Below are 21,682 nucleotides of genomic sequence, written 5' to 3' on the forward strand. Positions count from 1 at the left end.
GGAAGAAAGATCCCTATGATGAAAGGCTGTATACTTCCTATTTAATCCAACAGACATCCAACTTTGGAGAAGTGACTGCTGATTAGGAAGAATTCGGAAGTGATAGAACATCTGGCAGCTGCAGAGATCAGCAGAATCTAATGTCCCCAGATGTCCAGAGTGCAGCAATCCATGGTCATCCAGTTCCAAATCACATTGCATAGCATGGTTAGCTGCAGTTTTGAAGTGGTGAGCTTCAAAGCAGACAGTACCACAAAATGAGCTGCCTTAAGTAATCAGCAAGCAAAGTCAGTTAGCAAATGAACAGAATGAGGGAGGAAAACCTTTACAAATCCAGTTGGGATGCCCGAATTTACGACTCTACAGTTTTTGGGCAAGGAGCAGAAGTCTCCTGAAGACACAGTTATTACCTGGAATTATCAGCTTCATTACAGTTATATGCTCTAACTCCAGCATCATCAGGCAACAAATCCCATTATTGTGCAACCTGACATCCCAAATTTGTCAGATGTTTTGAAAGCTACCCTTTCCAGAAACTCTAGAAGAGATTTAGCAGACAGAGAGGCATTCAAGAAGTTTTCTGATAAGTTTCCAGAAGACTACTTTACTTTGGAAAATTACATTTCCAGAGGCTCTCAAAGAGACCTACCTGGAAGAGCTAGATGCCAAAGGAAGAGCTTCGACCTTTGCTTATAAGCTTGGTTGGGAACAACATAAATCAGGGCCAGCTAAATAAGAAGAAGGGTTATAGTCTATGTAGCACATGTAAAGAAACCCTCACATGGCTTTAGAAAGCGAGCATGGAGTAGCATTTCAGGCCGAAAAGATATGGAGCATCTTCAGAAATAGAGAGCTTCTAAAGCCTATACAAAGGCTTAAAACCTTTTCCCCAAACTTGCAATGAAAGATTGCAAGAAAACTGTATGGGATTTGACATAGATCTGCTTTCAGAGATGGAGTCTGGCAAAGAAGAAACCCCGAGCTGCCAGGGACTTGCATGTTTGGATCGGCATTTGACTCAAAAGAGAAGTTATGCGACAAGTTGCCCGCTTTCCCCTGAAAAGAGCAATGTGGTAAAAGAAGTTTTTAATTCTGAGAAGAATCCATCAGCAAAGGTATCCACTCATATTCATATCTTTGTAAAAGATTTATATCAAGAATGGCTAAAGAAAGAAAATGATCCTCAAAACAGGATTCCCTTCTTTGTATCAAGGTGTTAGAAGAAGAGAAGAAGTCGTTCCAAGAGTTTAAAGAGTAAAACCCTCAAGTTATGGTTAGGAAGACAGAGACAAATACAAACTCAAAGTTAAACAATTCTCTTTAAGTAAGCCATTGGAAATTATGTGTCCATAGTTCATAAAAAAATTGCACAACCTCAATGACTGCAAAGGGAGTTCAGAGAATATGCCTTATGAAATGCGCCTGTCCTACATAAAGCAGCAGAAGTACAATGTGTTTTAAAATGTTGCTCTTTCAAGAATCCATATGGCCAACTGAATGCAAAGAAGGTAAAGGAGGAGTGCCAAGAATGCTTCCCAGTGAACAACGGCATTGTTCCAGCATTACATCGCATGCAAAACCTCTTCCAGTTACCAAAGAAAGAGACCAAAGAGGCCAGAAAATAATCCACCAAGGAGAAATCCATCACAACCAAAGGAGGGACAGAGCGGCAACAGCTGGGCGTACATTCGCTGCATATGCGATGGAACAAATAAAAGATATGTACTTGCCATCCGGATTTGTACCGCAGATGTTTACTCAAAAGCTTCAACGCCGGCATCAGAAGCTCCGAGCGTATGTATGTGGCATTAGAGCGCCTTAAAAGCGATACTTCATTAGCCACTCCAGGAGTTTTTTTTGAGATAGTTTAACATACACCTTCAGAAGAGATAGAATATGCCTCATGACCACATGTAGTGGGAAATCAAATCTCATGACAGGAAAAGAACAGCACTTTACCAGGATTTGTTCTGGCAATCAACTGATGGGACAGGAGCAATTTAAACTACCTACTCCATGAATGTCAACATATTCCTAAGAGACCCGAAAAGATTAAAATCCCAACAAGAAACGTAAGAAGCCACGCCATCGATCACAAGCACCTGGAGTCCTATAGCAGACAAAGATACCAGAGCTTGACCCAAATGCTAAGATTCTGCTGCTTATCGGCTGGGTGATTGTCCAGGAAGGATTGTTAAGTGAGTCAAAGAACAAATTAGAAGGTCCCACCCCAGGAAATGCCATTTGCTCCAGAGGTTAGGGGCTGGGGTGGGACTCATTCTGGAAGAGCCCAGCTGGTTTGTTTTGAACACAAAAAGAATTTCCTAAAGCAGGGAGGAGGGCTGCAAATGGCTTTCTTTCAAATCCCACTCACATATGTCCCATAATGGGAGGAGCATGGGAGAGAGTGATAGGGATAATAATAAAAAAGACTCCTGGATGCTATGCCTTTGAAATGTTAGCAATCTTGCACCACGAAGCTCTTAGGTTACATTGATGGCGAGAGGTAGTCTCTATAGTCAATTAGCCAGTCAGCCTTTAGCGCCAATTTCGCCGGACTTTAGAAAATCCAAGCATTTTAACACCAGCAACTTTGTTAACTTTTACCCAATACTCCAGGAGTGGACCTCGATATAACTACAGCCTCAGATTTAAAAGGAATACACTACAAACAATGGCAACAGGTGCAGTCTTTGGCTAATGCATTCTGGAAGAGATGGAAGAGAAAAATATTTTGCCATTTGTTACAAAAAAAGAAGCAAATGGGAAGAACCCCAACCAGATCTTCAAGTAGGAGGCTGATGGTCTTGATGAAGAAAAAAAGAATCTCCACGGAGGGGTTCTGGCCATTGGACATTAATGGTAGAAAAGTAGTTCCAGGAGAGGGACCACAAAGGAGTGTGTAAAGGTTAAAATAAAAGACAACTAAAGCAACAGGTGAAGAAGAGGCTTTGGCTGAGAATTGATAAGCCACAGTTCAGCTTTCCAGGAGGCAAGGTGAGTTGGCTGCCTTCCTTGGCTTTTACATGATCGCGGCAGCCTCAATCCTTGCCTTAGCAAACTTATACTCTAGAAATAACTCTTGAAAGCTTCAGACCCTACAGTGTGGCAACAGACAGAAACATGAAAGGAGAGACTCCCTCTCTCTTTGTAGCGGTGGATAAAGTGGTCTTGCAGCTGGAAAACGTCCATTTTCTGCTACCTCAATGAAGCTTTAACCTCTGATTTTAAGAATGAAGATGGAGATTCTTCTTTATTCAGAGTTTCCTGGAACGTTCGAAAGACTTCAGTGAACCACAAGCAGTTTGAATTCTGCCAATCAAGATTGTTACTAGTTTATAGTTAGCATAGAAGTTTATAGTTATAGTTAGCATAGAAGTTTACAGTTAACATAGCTGATATTATGTATTAGGGATAGATAGTTATTAAGAGTAGTACAGTAAGAATAGTTTAAAGTATAGTTACCATGGGAGTTGATAAAATTAAAACTTCCAGAGGAAGTTTTAAGGGTGAAGTGTCATGCCCCACAGAGGTACCTTTGTGGTTTATTCTCCCTTTAGTTTCCCCACAGTTGAGTATGGGTTTAGCTATGTCTTTGTAACAGTATTCAGTGGGAGAGGAACGAGATTTAGTTCTGTCCCTTTAAGAAGCCCTAGGGCTGGTGTTCTATGAAGGCAGTTATTACCCGTTAGCAACTCCGTCTTGGTTTTGGTGCAGTTAAGAATGTGCGGAAGCTGGAGTGACAGCTGACAGTTAGGAATTGCCAACGGAAGCTGGGTGACAGCAACAAGTTAGACAGTCCAAGATGTTATAGGCTCACAGTAGTTAGACAGTCAAAGATGTTATAGGCTCACAGTATTTAAGTTAAACAGTCAAAGATGTTATAGATTCACAGTATTTAAGTTAAACAGTTATAGATGTTATAGTCTCACAGTATTTACAATAAATTCCAGACTCCAGAAAGTTTCTGCAACAAAGTAACCTTTATTTAGTTAGACCCGGGAGAAGTCAGGGTCTGTCAACATTGTTACAATTAAAGCTTTAAGTATTGAACTGTTAACTGAGTCAGTGAGTCTTACATTCTGCTTTGGCCGGGTGCAGGGCAACTAAACAACCACCTGGGGAGCAGAACAATTGTTGCTTGTTTATATGTTAACTTTTTTCCGTTCAGTGATGGTGAATGAATTCATTCATCAGTAACTTTCTAGACTGGCTCTGACACTCAACTAAACAGAGTTGCTTAAAGTAATAATGAAGTTATGAGAAACTAGGGAGCTTAGGTTAGGGTCAGATATTATCTTTTTGTTGTGCAGATGACAAAAAAGGTTACCCATATGTTTATGTATGACAATTTGTCATAATTATGAGAAACTGAAGAGTCTAGGATTAGGTTTTGTGGTATACAATATTTACAGCCTAACCCAGAGGCTGTGGTGGCCGTGGACAGCATTGCCACCATGCTGTCCCCAAAGGGCTTCCAGGCAGTGTGGGGAGGCAGTGAAGATCTGGGAAATCACAGCTGCCTGAAAGCCTCCGAAGCCTAAAGTGGACTTAGGCCACTTAAAAGGGTGGCATAAGTCCGAGGGCTGTGCCAGGAGTGTTCCTGGGCAAAAATCCTGGTAGAAACTGAATTGTTAGCTCTACCCCAGTGAATGCCCCTGGCTTGTTCCAGCTACCCTGGCATCCAACTTTAGGCCAGCGGGGCTCTTCAAACAGCAGCCGTTTCTAGGTTGGGCGTTGGCAGTGTGGGCAAACATTCCAGTGCAGCCCCACACTGGCTCCAAGCATCAAACCACCACCACCCTTGATTAGGATGCTTTAGATATAAAATACAAATCACTGAAGGCTGGAAAATGAGTCTGGCTTGTAGCGTAAGAGAATGTGTCTCTCTGTGTGAGTCTAAGTGCCTTTGGTCAAGGATTTCAGGCCTACATCATCAACTCAAGGTTCCATATGAGTTTCATAAGGAAGCAAAAATGTGAACCTTGGTCTCTCTGTCTGGACTCTAAGAATAAGTAAACAGAAAGAGGCCCTTAATTACACCATATTTAAGCCTTTCCCAATAACAGCTAAATTAAAATATTTTTCTGCGATTATACTTATAGCTCACTTCATTAGAAAGGGAAGCTTTATTATTTGTACAGCATGTCATTTTAGAACAGGCCCAACACTCCTTCTCAGTTTAATCCACAGAATACCACCTTAATGATATGATCAAAACACAGTACAAGTACCAGAGAATGCTAGAATGAGAAGCAATCAATCTAACAGATGTATATCATGGAAAACATGTAGTATAGTAGATCAGAGCGTCAGACTCAATAGCTGGAAAATCAGGAACATAATGTTTTCTACTGTCAAAGGACATATGATAATTATCAACCTGAAAAGTTCTTTCTTTAGAGATAGAAGTGTCCTTTTACTAAGCAGTTTGTACAACACAAAAAGTTGTAAGATTCCACGTTTCCATTGGTGGAAGGCTTCAAATAAAAAGGGTGTGTTTAAAATTGTAAAATGTATTGGTGGAGAAACTAAGTGATTCACCTTTGCCTCTAAAAGCAAAATCTGTTAAAGCCTGTTCAACACTATAACTTCTCTTCCACAGGGGTTGTGAAAGAAGGGTATGTTATTAAAATAGGAACACTTACGAGGATATGTGCAAAATTTGTTAAATCTGATCATGTGATTAACTTTGCTAGTTCTCCCTATATTAAAAGAAAACAAAACTAATAATGCTAGTATCTGGTGGAAGTAACTGCATGTATACCATTCTCTTGCCCCTATTTCCCTTCTTCGTGCCAAAATCTCAAAGTGTTCTTTAATGCAGGGATGTTCTGATAACCTTTTCCAAACAGGTTTCATTTCTGAATACTGGAAGCTTTTCACAGGAGGGCAACCTTCACGGTCTCATGTAGTATGAAGAATCCTAAATTCTATCAATTCATGTGATGTGCAGAGAATACACTCTCAGATTTAGCCCACATGCAGGAATAGAAAACAGCATATTAGGGTGCTGTTTAAGCAAATTAAGGTTCTGTTCATGGCTTATTACCTTGCACGCACCCTAAGGTAAAGCAGGTGTTCAAATGGATAAAATTAAAAAGTCCCTTATTAAAAAGGAAAACGATACTTGTTTCCTACTATGCTGGCTTCTTACTTATAAAGGTTATTTTTCAAAAACTTAACATGATCCCCCCCTGCAGCATGAAATGGTACAGTCCATACCATCACCTCAGAACTCTTTCAGCATGTCAGTCTTCTGCATGGGATGACACGGAAGGCCTGATTCACATAATTCAGAAAATGAGGGAGCTGAACAAACTGAATTTAGACTGCTAGCAATATAGTCTATCATGTTAAAAAAAACCCCTATGCAAATAGAAAACCAACATATACCCTCCCTCAGGTTTTCCCCTAGGTTTTTTTTTTCAGTTTTGAATGCAGATGCACTACAAACTGTTATTATCATTACTAACACATGAGACTCAAAGCAGATTACAAAATATGAAAACAATTCAATCTAATCGGCCAGGGTTCCTCGAGGTTCTTTGCTTTCCTCCAGGCATAGAGAAGGGTCACGAAGGGAGTAAAAATGAGGTATGTGTGATTTCCTGCATTGTGCAGGGGTTTGGACTAGATGGCCCTTGGAAGTCCCTATCAGCTTTGTTTCTAAACAGGCCTAAACCTGGTGAACAGTCGATCAGCATTATGCAAAATTTGTGCTAGACAGCAAGGAGCAAGATGCACTGTTCTTGCTGTATAGCCACTGTTACACTGTACAGTCTTGCTCACTAATTGTGTTCCATGAAAAATGGAAGCATTGCCTGAATCAGCACGGGATGGCATCCCAAAAATGTAGTCCTCAATCCAGTTCAGTTTTGCATTCCATTCTACCACTTCACTCCTCACCAGGACTGAGAGGCGCCAAAATGGAGGGTTGGGTCAGCCTGCAGGGCTATACCTTCATCTTCAATAACCCCCACCCCCCAATAGGAAATATAGCTATGAAAGATGAAAACAATTCAACCCAATTGAATCTTGGAGGTTCTTTGCCTTCCTCTGGGCATAGAGAAGAGTCACTAAGAGAGTGGGAGGATGATAGTTGTGAACTGCGCGGGGTTGGACTAGATGACCCTTGAGGTCTCTTCCAGCTCTATGTTTCTAATCAGAGCTGAACTCACAGAGGAAGCCAACCACAATCATGCAACATCTGAGTCGGAAAGCAAGAAGTGAGGCGAACGGGATCCTTGCCATACAGCAATTACTGCACCCTATATTCTTAACCCACTAACTGTCTTCATGAAAAGTGGTAGCATCCCCAAAACCTGGTCCTCCTCAACCTTACATGGTTGCAAGATGCTCTGAGTCCGCTGCTGGGGGATGAGGCGGAAAAATCAAATCAATAACGACAACACCTCTGTTCATTTCCCCGTCCCATTCCACCCCCGCACTCCTCCCCAGGATTGAGGGGGCAAAATGGAGGGTGATGGTCCAGGCTGTGGGGCAGGAGACCTGCAGAGGGAGGGGCCACACCTGCCCCCCAGCTCATCCCCCCCCCCTCCTCCACACACACACCGTCCACAGGGAATATTGGCCATGGGAGAGCCGAAGGGACAACGGAACTGCTCCTTTTGGACCCAGCAGAGGAGAACCCCGAACCGGTCAGGGCGGCAGAGCAGGCGCTTCGGACTCACCCAGGCCCGGCCGAGCTCCATCTTCTCAGAGGGACCGGCTGCTGCGGAGCCCCGGGTTCGTTCTGGCCTCCCTCAAGCGACGCCTCCGACCGCCTCGTCCACTTCAAGCGCCTCGTCAAGGCCTCAGACCACGGCACGGCCCTATCTAGGAAGCGGCTAAGCCGGCGAACGAGCGAGCCGTGGCCGCTGCGGACACTTCCTGCTTCGCCCACTCGCTCGCCGTCATCGCCGAGTCATGAGTCGTCCTGGTTGAAGAAAAAAAAAAGAGAGATGTGTGGGGCTTTTCTATTTGCGTTATCGGGACTACAACGCCCAGAAGCCTTTGCGGCAGACGCGGCCGTGCTTTTCCTTCTGCGGTGTGTGACTACAACTCCCAGGAATCATTGCGAGGTTAGGGAGAACGGTACCCCGGACGGGCTGCGCGTGCGCGTGCTGCTGGCTTGCTGTTGCTGTTGCAAAACTTTTGCAGGGCTCGGGGGCTGCGAGCAACGAGGCAGAGGGGTCGCGGGGGCTGAACCGGCTCTCGATGCATCACCTCGTTAGAGAGCCATGCAAAGGTAAAGGCAGATGGGGCGGCGGGCTGCTGAGGGGGCTGGCGGAGAATTAAGGGTCAGCGGATCCCGCCCAGAAAATAAACCGCTTTCGCGCGCATTGGGGTCCCTTTGGGATCTGTGCCGTTGCAGGCTGCAGCGCGCAAATATCGCGCCGCAGAAATGGTGCTCCTTTCTGCTGCCAGTAAACGTACGGGCTATCTTCAGAGACCGGCAGCAATCTCTAGCTGATTTGGATGGCGGTTCTGCATGTTTCCCTTTTTAGACTAGCCGATCGTGCAAATTAGGAATCGTGGGTTTGCAACTGCATCTGCTAAATCCCCGTTACAAAGCTTTGTGATCGAGCGTCCAAATGCATTCTGTGCGTTTGCCAAAGGATGTCTGCACACGATGTGTTAAGAAGATACAGAGAGATGCCCGAACTCCTAGTTCACGCAGTGTGTGTTTTGAGGATGGAGGATTGTAGGCTGTGGGCATCCATGCATAAGAATGAGCATATGTTGTCCTCTGCTCTCTGTACATAGGCCTGCTACCCCACCATAGATCAAATTGTTTTGTATTGTCCCAGATCCTTGGGCCATCTGGTGTGCAGTTGCTGTATAGAAGTCTGCCATGGATGAAGAGGGGTACTAACTCAGTAATAAAGCATCTGACTTGCCCCAAAATCAATCTCTGGCACCTCCAGTTAAAAATATCTTGGGTAGAAAAAAAGTCTCTGCTTCAGACTTGGGGAGATTTAAATCTGCATATGGCATGGCCTTCCTTATCCATACTGATTAGGCTGTACCAAAGGACAGGAAGGAGTTTTATATTGAATCGTCAATTTCATTTTGCATCATGCCCAAATGCCGGCCCCCTCCCACCCTTCCCTTGCATGCCACCCCTCACTTTCTTCCCTCCCTCCCATCCCTTCCCTTGCATGCCACCCTTCCCCCTCCCTCCCCTCTCCCTCCACTAGGGTGGGTGGGTCATGTCCAGATGCCAGGGCCCCTCCCCTCCCTTGCATGCCACTTGTTGGAACATCTGCAGAAGAGGAATTATGAATAACTATTCTAGTGTATAAAGCTGGGTCCCTGGGCCTCTTATCTCCCTATAGGAGACATCTCCAGGAAATTCCGGATTCAGACAGTAACATCACCACGAGTTTCACGTGGGCATGGGATCCCAGCAAGACGTCGGAGCTGCTGTTGGGCATGGGGGTGTCTGACCTTAAAGATAAGCTAGCCAATGAGAATACCCCCCAGGAGCTGCTGATGTGTGTGGGCCCACCCCCCAAACGACAGAAGGTGAAGGACAAGGAATTTGTCATTGCCCGCAGACCAAGGCTTCTTCGAAAGGCTGCGCCAGGTGAAGAACCGGGACAGGAAAAATCCATTCCGAATCCAAAACCCATTCAACCATAGTCAATTTGTAATGATGGAGATTTCAGTGGTACTTTTTATTGTAATAGCAAGGTTTAGCTTGGTGATCGGCACAGTTGGAAATTTAAAGTACATTTTCAACTAGAAGCGCAAGTCATTACTTAAATCGGGCAGGAAGTCTCAGTTTTTATTACGTTTTTTATTTGGCCAATTTCAGTTTTGGCTTGTTTATTTCTGTAGGAAAGTGTGAACTAACCTGCTTCATGAGACCTAAAACAGTTTACATTTTACGCCTCCATTTTATGATCACAACATCCTTGGGAGGTAGGTTAGGCAGAGTGTGCGTGACCAGCCCAAGGTCATTCAGCAGAATTCCAGAAAGATGACTGTCCAATTCCTGGAGATGGTAGAAATAGGTGCAGGGACTGGGGAAGAGGGGTGCTTTTGACCAATACAAAGAACATGGCCAGGAGCATAGGGATGGTTAGCTGTCCCTGGGTGAAGGAGTGCCCTTTTAAGGCAGGGTGGCCAACCTATGACTACAGTTGTTGTCCATGAACACCTGGAGTGCCATAGGTTGGCCACCCCTGCCTTAGGGCCACAGTGGCGGGGAGGGGAGAACAAGAAGAAGAAAAGTTGGATTTATATCCCCCCTTTCTCTCCTGTAAGGAGACTCAAAGGGGCTTACAAACTCCTTTCCCTTCTCCCCTCACAAAAAACACCTTGTGAGGTGGGTGGGGCTGAGAGAGCTCCGAAGAACTGGTCTTGAACAGTTACAGTATTTTAATTGCAACTCAGAGCTTGTGTATCATTATATTTTAAAGTGTGAGATGTCTGTTTAGCTGAATTTATTTTAATTTGTTAAGCCACTTGGGGAATGAATTGTTGTCCAATCTTACTTTTGGTTTCACTCTGTAACATTTTTCCATCCAAGGTGTTTCCTGGGATATCCTGCCAGATGAGTTGCTGTTGGGGATCTTCTCCTACTTATCCTTAACTGACCTGCTAAAAGTTTCCCAGGTTTGCCAGAGATGGCACCGACTTTCGTGAGTGATTTATAAAGTAGATTTTTTTAAAGAGACAGTATTCCGTGGTTGTTGAATGGTTTGAGCCTTATCTTGGAAGATGTTTGGATTATGTTACGGTGCCCTGGACCAGGACTGTAACTACACAAAGGAACACAGGTTTTAGTAATTTTTTCGACATTTATAATACTTGAGAAGAAGTCCTACAAAATGTTTGGCTTGTACATAAAGGTTGGTAAGGTGCCGTGCTGCATCAGCCCAGTGTTCTGCCTGGTCCAGCATCCTATTTCATACAGTGATCACCCAGTTGCCCTGGAAAGGACATAGAGGCCGAAATCTCCTTTTAATGTTGCATCCTAGAACTGATATTCAAAGGTTAGAGTCTTAAAGCCACCAATATTACTGGCCACCAGTACCTCTCTACACAAATCATTCTCTATAGAGTGACAACAGTGTCAAACTCGCGGTCCTCCAGATGTTCATGAACTACAATTCCCATCAGCCATTGCCAGTATAGCAAATGCTCATGTTGGGAGGGGCTGATGGGAATTGTAGTTCATGAACATCTGGAGGGCCGTGAGTTTGACACCCCATTGGATCACAAAGGTAAGACTACAGTTAGGTGCGTCCAGGAGAAGCAACATTTGTTTACAGACTGCTGTGTTTCTTCTAGCAAGAACTCTGTGGAGTATATGAGTGATGTTATGAGAACTGTCCAATATGTGCCTGGTGATGTTCAACTTCCATCCTAACGGCTGCTGTCAAATGTGCTGCCTGCTATGTAACATTAGTTTACCAAGGCTTTATCTTACAGTTTTTAAGTTGTTTTTTTTAAACTCCAAAACTATAATTTTTGAAATGTTCGATTTGTTGGCAATAGTCCTGGTGGCCTATTGCACTGGGGTTAGCCCTTCACAATTTGATGTAGCAGTATTAATGTGTGATGTGCCCCCTTTTCTAAATTCATTTGCTTATGTGCATTACTGCTTCTCTTTGAAGGTTGGGATTTTTCCCATACTCTAGCCAGAGAGCTTTGACCAAATTGTGGGGAGAATTCTGTCAGTGTGATCTGCTTGGATTAAAACTTGAAACTCTAAAGTTTGAGTTAGAAATCTGCTGTCAGGGCTTGGCTATCAAGAGTCTTTTGTGCTTAACCCTTCAGTTTGTTTGCTAACTAGTAAAACACATTTTCTTTCTTCAGAATAGATGAATCGCTCTGGAAAACCCTTGATCTTGCAGGGAAAAATCTGCTGCCGGGAGTGATTGGTCAGTTACTGCCCTTGGGTGTCGCTGCCTTCCGTTGTCCAAGGTCCTGCATTGGGAATCCTTTGTTTAAAACGAGCAGGTAATGCTGTCACCAGCACAAAGCATTCCATTTTCATTTTTGTTGAACATTTAGGCTTCCTCTCCCTTTGAACCCTCATCTGTTTGTCAAAATAAAGGCAGAATTTATCTGGCATGCTGTTGGTTCATAATGTCTTCATTGTGAAGTATATTTGGCTTCTGGGTCGCTATCGTGTTTCCCCGAAAATAAGACAAGGTCTTATATTAATTTTTGCTCCAAAAGATACATTAGGGCTTATTTTCAGGGGATGTCTTATTTTTTCCCGTGATTTTGTGCCCCCCATGCGACCAGATCAGCTGTGCCGGGGAATCTGTATAGGGCTTATTTTTGGAGTAGGGCTTATATTTCAAGCATCCTCCAGAAATCCCAAAAAATCATGCTAGGACTTACTTTGGGGGTAGGTCTTATTTTCAGGGAAACAGGGTATAAATTGGCTACGACTTGATACTTCTTTCGGCTTATGATATTGTAGTAATTGATGTTATTTGCAAGGGCTCCTGTGGTTTTAGGGATGGGATTAGATTGGTTTTATGTATCTGTATTATTTTATAGGTTTATACCGGATATAGAGTGTTGTGGGTTTTCTGGGTTGTATGGCTGTGTTCCAGTAGCATTTTCTGAACACAACACTCTAGTGATTCCAGCTGTGAAAGCCTTCGACAATACATTATACAGGATAACATTGGATATTTATTATGTTATTTTTGTACCTATTTTGATGTATATGATGTACCTGTTTTAATTGATGCAATTGTCCTTTGACGTAAACCAGAGGCATATGGTGGGAAAATGGCACCAAGAGACAGTCATTCTCGGGGCGTGCCCCCCACTATGCCCTGGGGGCAGGGCTCAGAGGTGCATGGGGCCTCCCGAGCCCTGCCCCCCTCCCAGATCCCTTTGCCCCCTTGTCTCCTTTGCTTGTATAAGTACGGGGGCTCTGCCCCCTCAGCCCCGCCCCCGTGCTTATAAAAGCAAAGGAGATGAGGACAGAGCGTCAGTTGCTTCTGCTCTCCCCAGAGGGGAGGGTGGATGGGACTGCTGGCTGGGAGCTGAGAGGCAGTGTCCCCGGGTTTCCTTGGCCCCACCCACGATGATGACAACATGGGCGGGGCCAAGGGCACTTGAAGACAATGAGGCAGCAGGACTTCCTGCTGCCTTGCCAGCTTCCTGGTCATGTGTGGGGCCCCCACGTGACCAAATTAGTGGCGCCTGGGGACAGAGAGCTCCCCCTGTCCCTAGGGCCATACGCCACTGGTGTAAACTGCTTCTGGGTCTTCGAAGAGCAATGGTATAACAATGAAAATAAACAAACGAATGAAAGGCCCTAATTCAAAGGAAACTTTTGGAGATTGGACACAGAGAGCAAGTGTATTGGGTTTGGAGGGGGAAAACTGGTCTAATTTTTTGCTAACTCACAAGCCTCATTCAGTTTAGCCCATCCTTAGCTCATTTGATATTGAAAACTGCAATAATGACAATTAACTGCCATCAAGTGGTAACTGACTTATGACAATCCCTCATGAGCAGAGGTGGTTTGCCATTGTCTTCCTCTGCATAGCATCCCTGGTCTTCCTTGGTGGTCTGTCATCCAAGTGCTGACCATGGCCAGTTTCAAGCTCTGATAAACTCAGACTAGTTTGGCCCATTCTGGCAGCTGTAAAGCATGTCTGAAAGACCTTTGCCCTTCCTTTTTGAAAGTGTATTCAAAGCAGGTTAGCTTGCTCATATCTCTCGCAGGTGGATTCTGTTCTTGAAGGATGCAAAATTAAGTTGGATTGCTTGAATGATATGGAAACTTTGTTTTTAAAGTCGTATTCCGTGCACCTTTTGCTGTTCATAATTTGTTTGGCCTGTTTTCAGACTTCTCCCTGTGCAGCATATGGATTTGTCCAATTGTACAATCCAAGTTACAGACCTCCAAAGTATTCTTGATCGGTGCAGGAGCTTGCAGAACCTCAGTTTAGAAGGCCTCAGCCTTTCCAGTGACGTTGTTAGGTGAGTGAGCAAAGCATTGTGGGCAAGAAACAAACACTGGGCAAATAGCCCTTGCTAAATAGGTTGGTGCTTTTGAGATATTGCAAAAGTTTACATACTTAATATTGGAATGGGATGAATTTTTACCAAAAGTTTACCCACAAACCATGGTATCTATTTATTAATAACAAATTAGACATGCAGTGTTTATCACTTGGGTTAATCTTGTCATTGACTGCTTACTTAAAGTATTTGTGTTCCACCTTTCCACTGCTGCTCAAAAACTAAGTAATGATCCCGAAGGCAACGTAAAATTTTAAATGGTTAATCATTTTGAATAGAAGCAGAGTAAAAATAGCAAGTGTTGAATGGCAGGCAGCATTAGAAGAGATGGTGCCAGCATCTACTTGTTGTAGTGGTGGATTGAATGACAAATGGAAAGAGGTGGTTTTCCTTACATTGCCCTGAAAATAACTAGGTGATTTTGAACTGAGGGTTGTTGTGAAACTAAAATTGGGAGAAGGGTGCTTTTTGCTGTCCTGAATTCCATGGAGTAATGATGGGCAGAAAAATAGGGAAAAAATAGTTCCCTTGTATTAGAGAAGGGGGGGAAATGGCTCTTCTAAGATGGTATCTGCTTCAGCTTTCTGTATGCATTATTTCCAACACAAGTAAGGTTTGTCTCTTCAAAATGTTGTGTTTATCTCTGTAGTGATATATGTAGAGTCCCCATTAAACTGCTCCTGGGAATCCCGTGTCCGCTAGGAGCAGTATTTTGGGGGGTGCATTTTATACTGTCATAGGAGGAAGAAATTGGGAGAATCTCCACCCCTCCCGCCCCAGCCTGCTGTCGGTGACCATTTGCTATGTTTCCTTTATTCTTCTTTGTTTCTCCAAGTTAGAAATCTGTTTTGTTTCTCCAGTATACTTACAGAGTTTTTTTCTTCGTGTAATGCAGATTGACGTGCTATTAAAAAACAAAAAAAGTTTTAAAAGGGAAAAGATAAGAAAAATATGCAAATATTTCAGATACTGTGAATAACCAGCCTGCTTGTCAGAATGACGGCAGCCAGGTTCTTGGAGCAAATTCTCCCCTGTGCATTGTCAGCCTTATTTAGGGGCTCCTGTGCATTGTCCCCTTATTTAGGGGAAAAAATGTAAAGGGGGCTGTCAATTTTACCATTTTAAAAGAATGTATGTTTTTATGCTCGCCACATTTTTAGTTCTTTGGGTTTGTGGTGTTGTTCAGTGTGTTCATTGTCTAATGCAGTGATGGCGAACCTATGGCACGAGTGCCAGAGGTGGCACTGAGAGCCCTCTCTGTGGGCAGCAGAAAATCACACACACACCCCGCACACAAATCTAGGCTGGCCTGGGCTGCTGGGCACAATGCAGCAAGCAGGGAGGACTCGCTGGCAGGCCTGGTGCCTGTGCTCCGGGTGGCTGATGCCCCCAAGGCCCGGTGCAGCCGAAGGAGATGCTAGAGAGGCACAGAGTGGTGCTTGCAGGACTTGCTGGAGGCTAGAGCAGGCTGGCCTCTGCTTGAGCGGGTGGGGCAGAGGCAGGGGGGATGGAGGCACTGGAGCAGCGCAGGGCAGAGCAGCGGGTGCATGCAGGACTAAAACCTCAGTATTCATTTAAATTGCCGTGTTGGCACTTTGCGATAAATAAGTGGGTTTTGGGTTGCAATTTGGGCACTCGGTCTCAAAAAGGTTCACCATCACTGGTCTAATGGATGCTTTTAGAATGTTTTTGGGGATTGCACCTGGTCCTTTGGAGGAAAGGCAGAATACAAGTATGTAAAGTTCTGAAGAGCTAAGGCTGTTAATAGCTGTGTCTGCAGAAGACACGATGCTTCCCCAGTGGAAATGTATATGGAGATGTCTCTGCTGTCAAAAGCTCTATTGACAACGCTGTAGATTAATCAATGAATTTATTTTTATACCACCAAATCATAAGATGCACTATTTAAATGGCTGTGACTTTTTTTGTATATCAAGTTATAATGTTGGCTCTTGCCTTAATATCATTGATCCCTTAACCTCATGGTAGAATGGATTGTACACTTTCAGGAGTCTGCCATTGTGGCAGGGTTAGTTGCCATTTAAAAATTCCATTTATCGGAGGCCCTCTGTGGTTTTTTAAAAATAATTGACCTTCCACATTTGATTTTGTGTGTGCGGACTTCCACATTTTATTTTGTGTGTGAGAAGCCCACAACTCTCCTTCAGAGTCACTGGTGTTGGCATGGAAACTGAACGATGCCTTCCTAAGCAGATAAGCCAATTGATTTCAATTGACTTAGAAGGGCGTGAACTCTGGTCACGATGGTGGTGTTAGCGTGTGTTCATACAGGTTAATCTGCAATATTTGGCCATTCTGTCTGTGTTTTCCTTGTCAGACAAATAGCACAGAACCCCAGCTTGATACGATTAAACCTCTGTGGATGCTCTGGATTCTCTACAGAAGCCCTGGAGGCGATCCTGAAAAGCTGTTCCAGGTAGGAGGAAGGTCACCAACACACGTGAGAATATTAGGTTTTGCATAGCCACGCTACTGAATTTAATGGCAGAAGTTCTGATCACAATTTGGAGACACATACGTGTGAAGTGCATTCAACTGTATTGTTTGTAGTCACAGAAGTGCTAGTCAGGATCCCACCTGAAGTTTATTTGCTAGACTAGAACACAAGCAGTTGTGAATGTGAAACTGGAAACCAATTCACCCATTATTCACTTTATTGGCTTGTGCAGTATATATTAAAAGGTACCTTTGAGCATGTCTGCTTGCTAATAAAATGTTAACGCAAACACTTGATTTGGCTAGTACTTGACTAGGTCAGTTTGCCCACTAGTAGAAAGTGCATTTCACCCAAACATCAGGAAAAACTTCCTGACAGTAAGGGTTGTTTGACAGTGGAATGCACTTACCTCGGAGTGTAGCAGAGTCTCTTTCTTTGGAGATTTTTAAACAGAGGCTGCATGGCCATCTGTCAGGAGTTCCTGCATTGCAGGGGGTTAGACTTGATGGCCTTTGGGGTGTCTTCCAACTCTATGATTCTGTGAAAGCACTTCAGATTCCTATAGTTTTTGTAAGTTAAGTTTTGACATTGAAAATTGTTTGAGGGGTGTCATATTTATTATTTGTGTTTTAAATTGTTGTTAAATGGAGCACTTATATTTTTATAACGAATTTTGTTTTCAACTTGCACATAGGCTGGAAGAACTGAATTTGGCTTGGTGTGACTTTACTATTGATCATGTAGGAACAGCGGTCAGCCATATTCCTTCTACAGTAACAGAGCTTAACCTTAGTGGATACAGACATAATTTACTGATGTCAGGTGAGAAGCACATTTTTGCTTGAAATATCTAGCTTGGGTTACCTGCCATCCATCCTGGAGAAACTGCGGTTACTATTGTGGGAATGAAAAGTTCCAAATTTGGAAGAGGGGTTCAGACCCACCTGCATTTCTCAGATTACAGTTTGTATCATGGGCTCTCCACCGGAGAATTCCACACACGCACTTACCGGCACAAAATGGCAGCCACTTAGAGAATCCTCTCTAATGGTGGCTGCCTGGAGATTCCACCATAATGTTGGATTTGCGGGGGGTGGGGTGGGGTGGGGTGGGAGGAGAGATAATAAAACACGTTCCTGACAAGTGTCAGTGACATGGAGCTCAAAACACTTAAAGCGCATTTCAGTGTCTTCTCAGCAATCATACCAGAAGTGTGGAAAATATGCTATGCTTCTCTAGTACAACAACATATTTTAAACTTTGGGCCAAAGGGAAAATTTATTGGAAACTGCTGCAAATGTAGCCATATTTGTATTCAGTTGATTAACTTGCTGGCATTTTTGCAAAAGCTTGTATTGCATGAAGCTTCCAGTGCTTCATTTGTTGTGTGTGGCTGGCTTACTGAACTTTCCTTCTCATTTCAGATGTTAAAACATTACTGGAGAGGTGTTGCAATATAATACATTTAGATTTAAGGTAAGAGAATTTGAATCTCATTGAATAACTGTTGTTTCTGGTAACCCGAGGAAGAAATGAAAATCAATAATATAACTTTCAGAACATTTCAGACATTGGCTGGAGTATTGGGAGATCTAAATGTCTGATTCCATTTGTTGTTCTGTCGAGACAGTAGATTACAGGATCCAGTCTAGTGCAAGGGAAGATTCCAGTACAATATTGCACCAATACTGTGATTTTTAAAATCAAGCAGAAAAGAGGAGTTTGGATTTATACCCTGCCTTTCTAAACCATAAGGAATCTCCCTTCTGCTCCCCAGAACAAACACCTTGTGAGTTAGGTGGGGCTGCTGATTAGAATCCACAGCTGGTAATCACTACACCTTTACACAAAGAATTTTTGCTCTCCCCTTGCTAGTATGCTCTTCCGCATGCTCTTCCGCATACTAACAAGCCAATCCCAATTGTGTGTGAACTGTCAAAATCTGGTGGAGCATGCTTGTATTATGCAGAGCAATATCTGAGTAGAGGTCCCACTTTCAGCTATATCCCAGATTGCAGCTAGCACACTTTGCGAGAGTGTATCTGCAGGCCCTCATATAATGGTGAAGGAAAAAATGTATATTTGAGGAGAGCAGAAATGAACATGAGTTGCATACTTTATCCTGGGAAGGCAATTGCAGCATTTTTGCTGGCTTGCACGAATAGTGTGTTAGTCAAGCGCAACGAACGCATTTCCCTTTTAGCAACTGATCTGTCTCCTTAGAGGAAGGTTCCCATGTCAGTCCTGTTGACTTTGGATGTGGGCAAATTTGCCCCAATGGTATAAAACCATTAAAAAAGACCATCACAGAACTCCTTATCTGGCTGATATAACAGCATATTCTCTCAGGACAGAATTTATTTTGCTTCGTTTCAGTCTACTCTTATGGAGTTTCTAGCTGGTCAGTACTCCAAAAAACCACTAGCACAACACATTTCCATATGTGGTAGTTCAGTGGAAGACCTTCTCCATTATGTTTTGGCCTGTTGCTTATATCCTGAACCTAGGGAAAAAAACTCCTTGCTAATTTGTCAACTTTATTCTCTTTAGTTGACACAGATGAATGAATCTTTTTGTCATCAGATGTGGATTCTTTTGCCTCTTACATGGTGGCCCTTTTTGCTAAGGCCACCAGGAAAATCTGGGCAAAGAAAGCAACCAGTCTGTCACAGATAAAGATGTTAGTAGTCAGTTGAGGTGCAGCAGTTGAGAAAATGGTATGCTTCCGCATAAGAATATAGTTCTGAATAAATGAGAGAATTATTCATTTTTATGTGGAGCCTTTGTCAAAATCATTATTTTGTGCATTATTGAACATGGTCCTTTGATACAAGAGCATTTATAGTTAATTGAACGATTATCATCAGGCTTTCAAATAAATAGGGTTCAGGGCTCTGCAGGCACTAGGAGCATTCTACAACAAAAAAGGTTCAGCATGTTGAGTTATGTGATGGAGGAATATGCAATCTATTGACATCTTTATGTGAGACAGAGTATCAGTGTTTTTACTTTTATTCTCTTAGTTTGCAAATGTCGCCTTATTAAGAATCTTAATGACTGTCATAATTCCAAAACTGATTCTCATTTCTTTACAAATACAGTTTCATTGAAAAATCTTATGATGGTCACAATGTTAATATTAGAATTCTTTGGATTGTATATGTTTGAAATTTTTACTCAGTTGTTAATATATTTTAGCTTGTAAAGGCCTATGGCTATACACAACATGCTATCTAATACAAAACTCATTTCTAGTATTTCCCAGAAATCAGGTCAAAGACCAACATAGCTCATTTTAACAGAACCAGTTATTTAGCATATTTAATGGGGATTTTACATCTAGTAATGCTGGAGCATTCTGACCAAGTTTAACCAAATGGGAATTGTTTTTTAATGACTGATTCTCTCAATTTCTTTGTTCGCTGGTCTATCTGTAGAGTTTAAGTATATGGAAGCAGTTAAATCAGATACTTTCTGTTGCAGTGACAGTGTTATGTTGAAACCTGAATGCCTTCAATACTTCTGCCAGCTCCCTTATCTTGAGCACTTGTCTCTTAGTCGATGCTACCAGATACCTCCTGCAGCCTTACTGTGAGTAATAGTCTGCTTTACTTAAAAACCAATTTGAAAAATTAGTATATTTCAGGGAGAATGGAAATAGCTCCTGAGCCAGGTCACAAATGATTATAAAGTTACACGTAGGAAGCAGGTTTCTGCAATTGTTCTCCAGATGGAGCGAGCCATTGTTGATATTCAAGATTCTTGTTTGCTGCATTTGTATGCTTTCAAACAATTGCGAGATTAGACAGATTCTTTTTTGCTCTTGGCTCGAGCTGTGGGAAAAGAGGTTAATCCACTATGTCAAAGACAGACGCTTGCATCTTCATGTGAAACAACAGTATCTAGTGTTCTTCATGAGGGCTGTAGCCCTTATTTCCCCATCACCACCCTTGCAGAAGTTGACTATCTCTGGCTTCTCTGTTCAGCTTTGTGAGGGGGATGATCCCCCCATATCCCCAGGAAGGGGGGGGGGGGATTCAGTTTGTAGCCATTGTGTTCATTTCAGTTTTTTTTCCTCTTCCATTCTAGTGAACTTGGTGAAATTGCTACACTCAAAACTCTCCAGATTTTTGGAATAGTGACTGCAACCTCTCTCCAGCTCCTAAAGGCGGCACTTCCTCATATAAAGATCAACTCTTCCCATTTTACAACCGTTGCAAGGCCCACCATTGGCTCCAAAAAGAACCAAGACATTTGGGGAATTCAGTGCAGACTGAGTTTAAGAAATACGCTGGGTTTTTAACGTGGCATCTGGGGCTTCCAGAAGCCTGCAACAGATGTGTCAGTTCTTCAGAGCGGGGATTATGGAGTTCTTGAGAAGTTGGTTCTGTTTTGCTTTAATTTGTAACTTGCAATGCAACCCAACTACTTTAACTGACTAAATTTCATTAATTTCCACGTTTTATGTGCAAGCAAGTTATTCGGTAACTTATCAAGCCATTGGTTTTTCAGATGAATTTTCTATTACGGTTGGAATTTGTTACAACATGCTAATCATGGGCAAATACCTGGTAAAATTAAGTAATATGCACATCCTGTTCCTGAAACTTTTTTTAGACAATTAAAGCCTCCAAGTTTTTATATGCTGGTTTCAGTTGCTTATTCAGATATTTCTTCTACTCACTGGACCCAGTACCATGAGAGAACTACAATAAATCATGGATTCTCAAGAGTTGGCACTAATTTTTTTACTCTCTCACTCTTGCAGCTCAGAGGTAACACAACACCTAAATAATCAATTTTCTTGTTAAATTTCTGCTGATATTGACACCAGCACCCAAAGCAAAACTCCTGCCCTTTTGCAAATAATTAGGTATATAATATTATCCTTCAGTGGGAATTAGAAATGTTTAAAGTTGACAAAGTGGGGACTCCAAAAATGTTATGGGCTGTTACTGTCTTTCTTGACCAGCTGCAGTTTGAGCTTTCAAAGGGGGAACTTGTTTTTCCAGGCAAGAACAATGACCAGCCAGCCCCTCTGAGCCCTGAAACAAAGACATCCAATCCTAGAGAAACTTCTTCCTTCCCTATATGATCAGCCACTTTGCAGAGTGAGGATTGGGAAATGATATCACAGCAAACTTCAGGATTTCCCCCACTTTTAATTTACTTGGGGGGGGGGGATGTCCAGGATATACAGAATACTCCCAC

At 42.9% G+C, this 21,682-nt stretch overlaps 2 protein-coding genes across 4 annotated transcripts in view; one reads left to right on the forward strand and one right to left on the reverse strand.

Moving 5' to 3' along the window:
* Positions 1-7,992, reverse strand: part of LMBRD2 (LMBR1 domain containing 2) — a 40,830-nt gene extending 32,838 nt beyond the window's left edge. For all 3 annotated transcript variants that reach the window (XM_048503386.1, XM_048503385.1, XM_048503384.1), the window contains exon 1: positions 7,695-7,992. The gene's annotated coding sequence lies outside the window, so the exon portion shown is untranslated. The remainder of the gene's footprint in view (positions 1-7,694) is intronic.
* Positions 7,993-8,106: 114 nt separating this feature from the next.
* On the forward strand, positions 8,107-21,112 carry SKP2 (S-phase kinase associated protein 2). The gene is made up of 10 exons (XM_048502727.1): positions 8,107-8,251; positions 9,342-9,592; positions 10,541-10,652; positions 11,833-11,976; positions 13,837-13,971; positions 16,352-16,450; positions 17,166-17,293; positions 17,896-17,947; positions 19,955-20,062; positions 20,561-21,112. Exons 1-10 carry the CDS (start codon positions 8,244-8,246, stop codon positions 20,772-20,774), a joined length of 1,251 nt encoding a protein of 416 aa, XP_048358684.1. The 5' UTR covers positions 8,107-8,243; the 3' UTR covers positions 20,775-21,112.
* The last annotated feature ends 570 nt before the right edge of the window (positions 21,113-21,682 follow it).

Source organism: Sphaerodactylus townsendi, linkage group LG07, assembly GCF_021028975.2.
Source record: "Sphaerodactylus townsendi isolate TG3544 linkage group LG07, MPM_Stown_v2.3, whole genome shotgun sequence".
NCBI classification, from domain to species: Eukaryota; Metazoa; Chordata; class Lepidosauria; order Squamata; family Sphaerodactylidae; genus Sphaerodactylus; species Sphaerodactylus townsendi.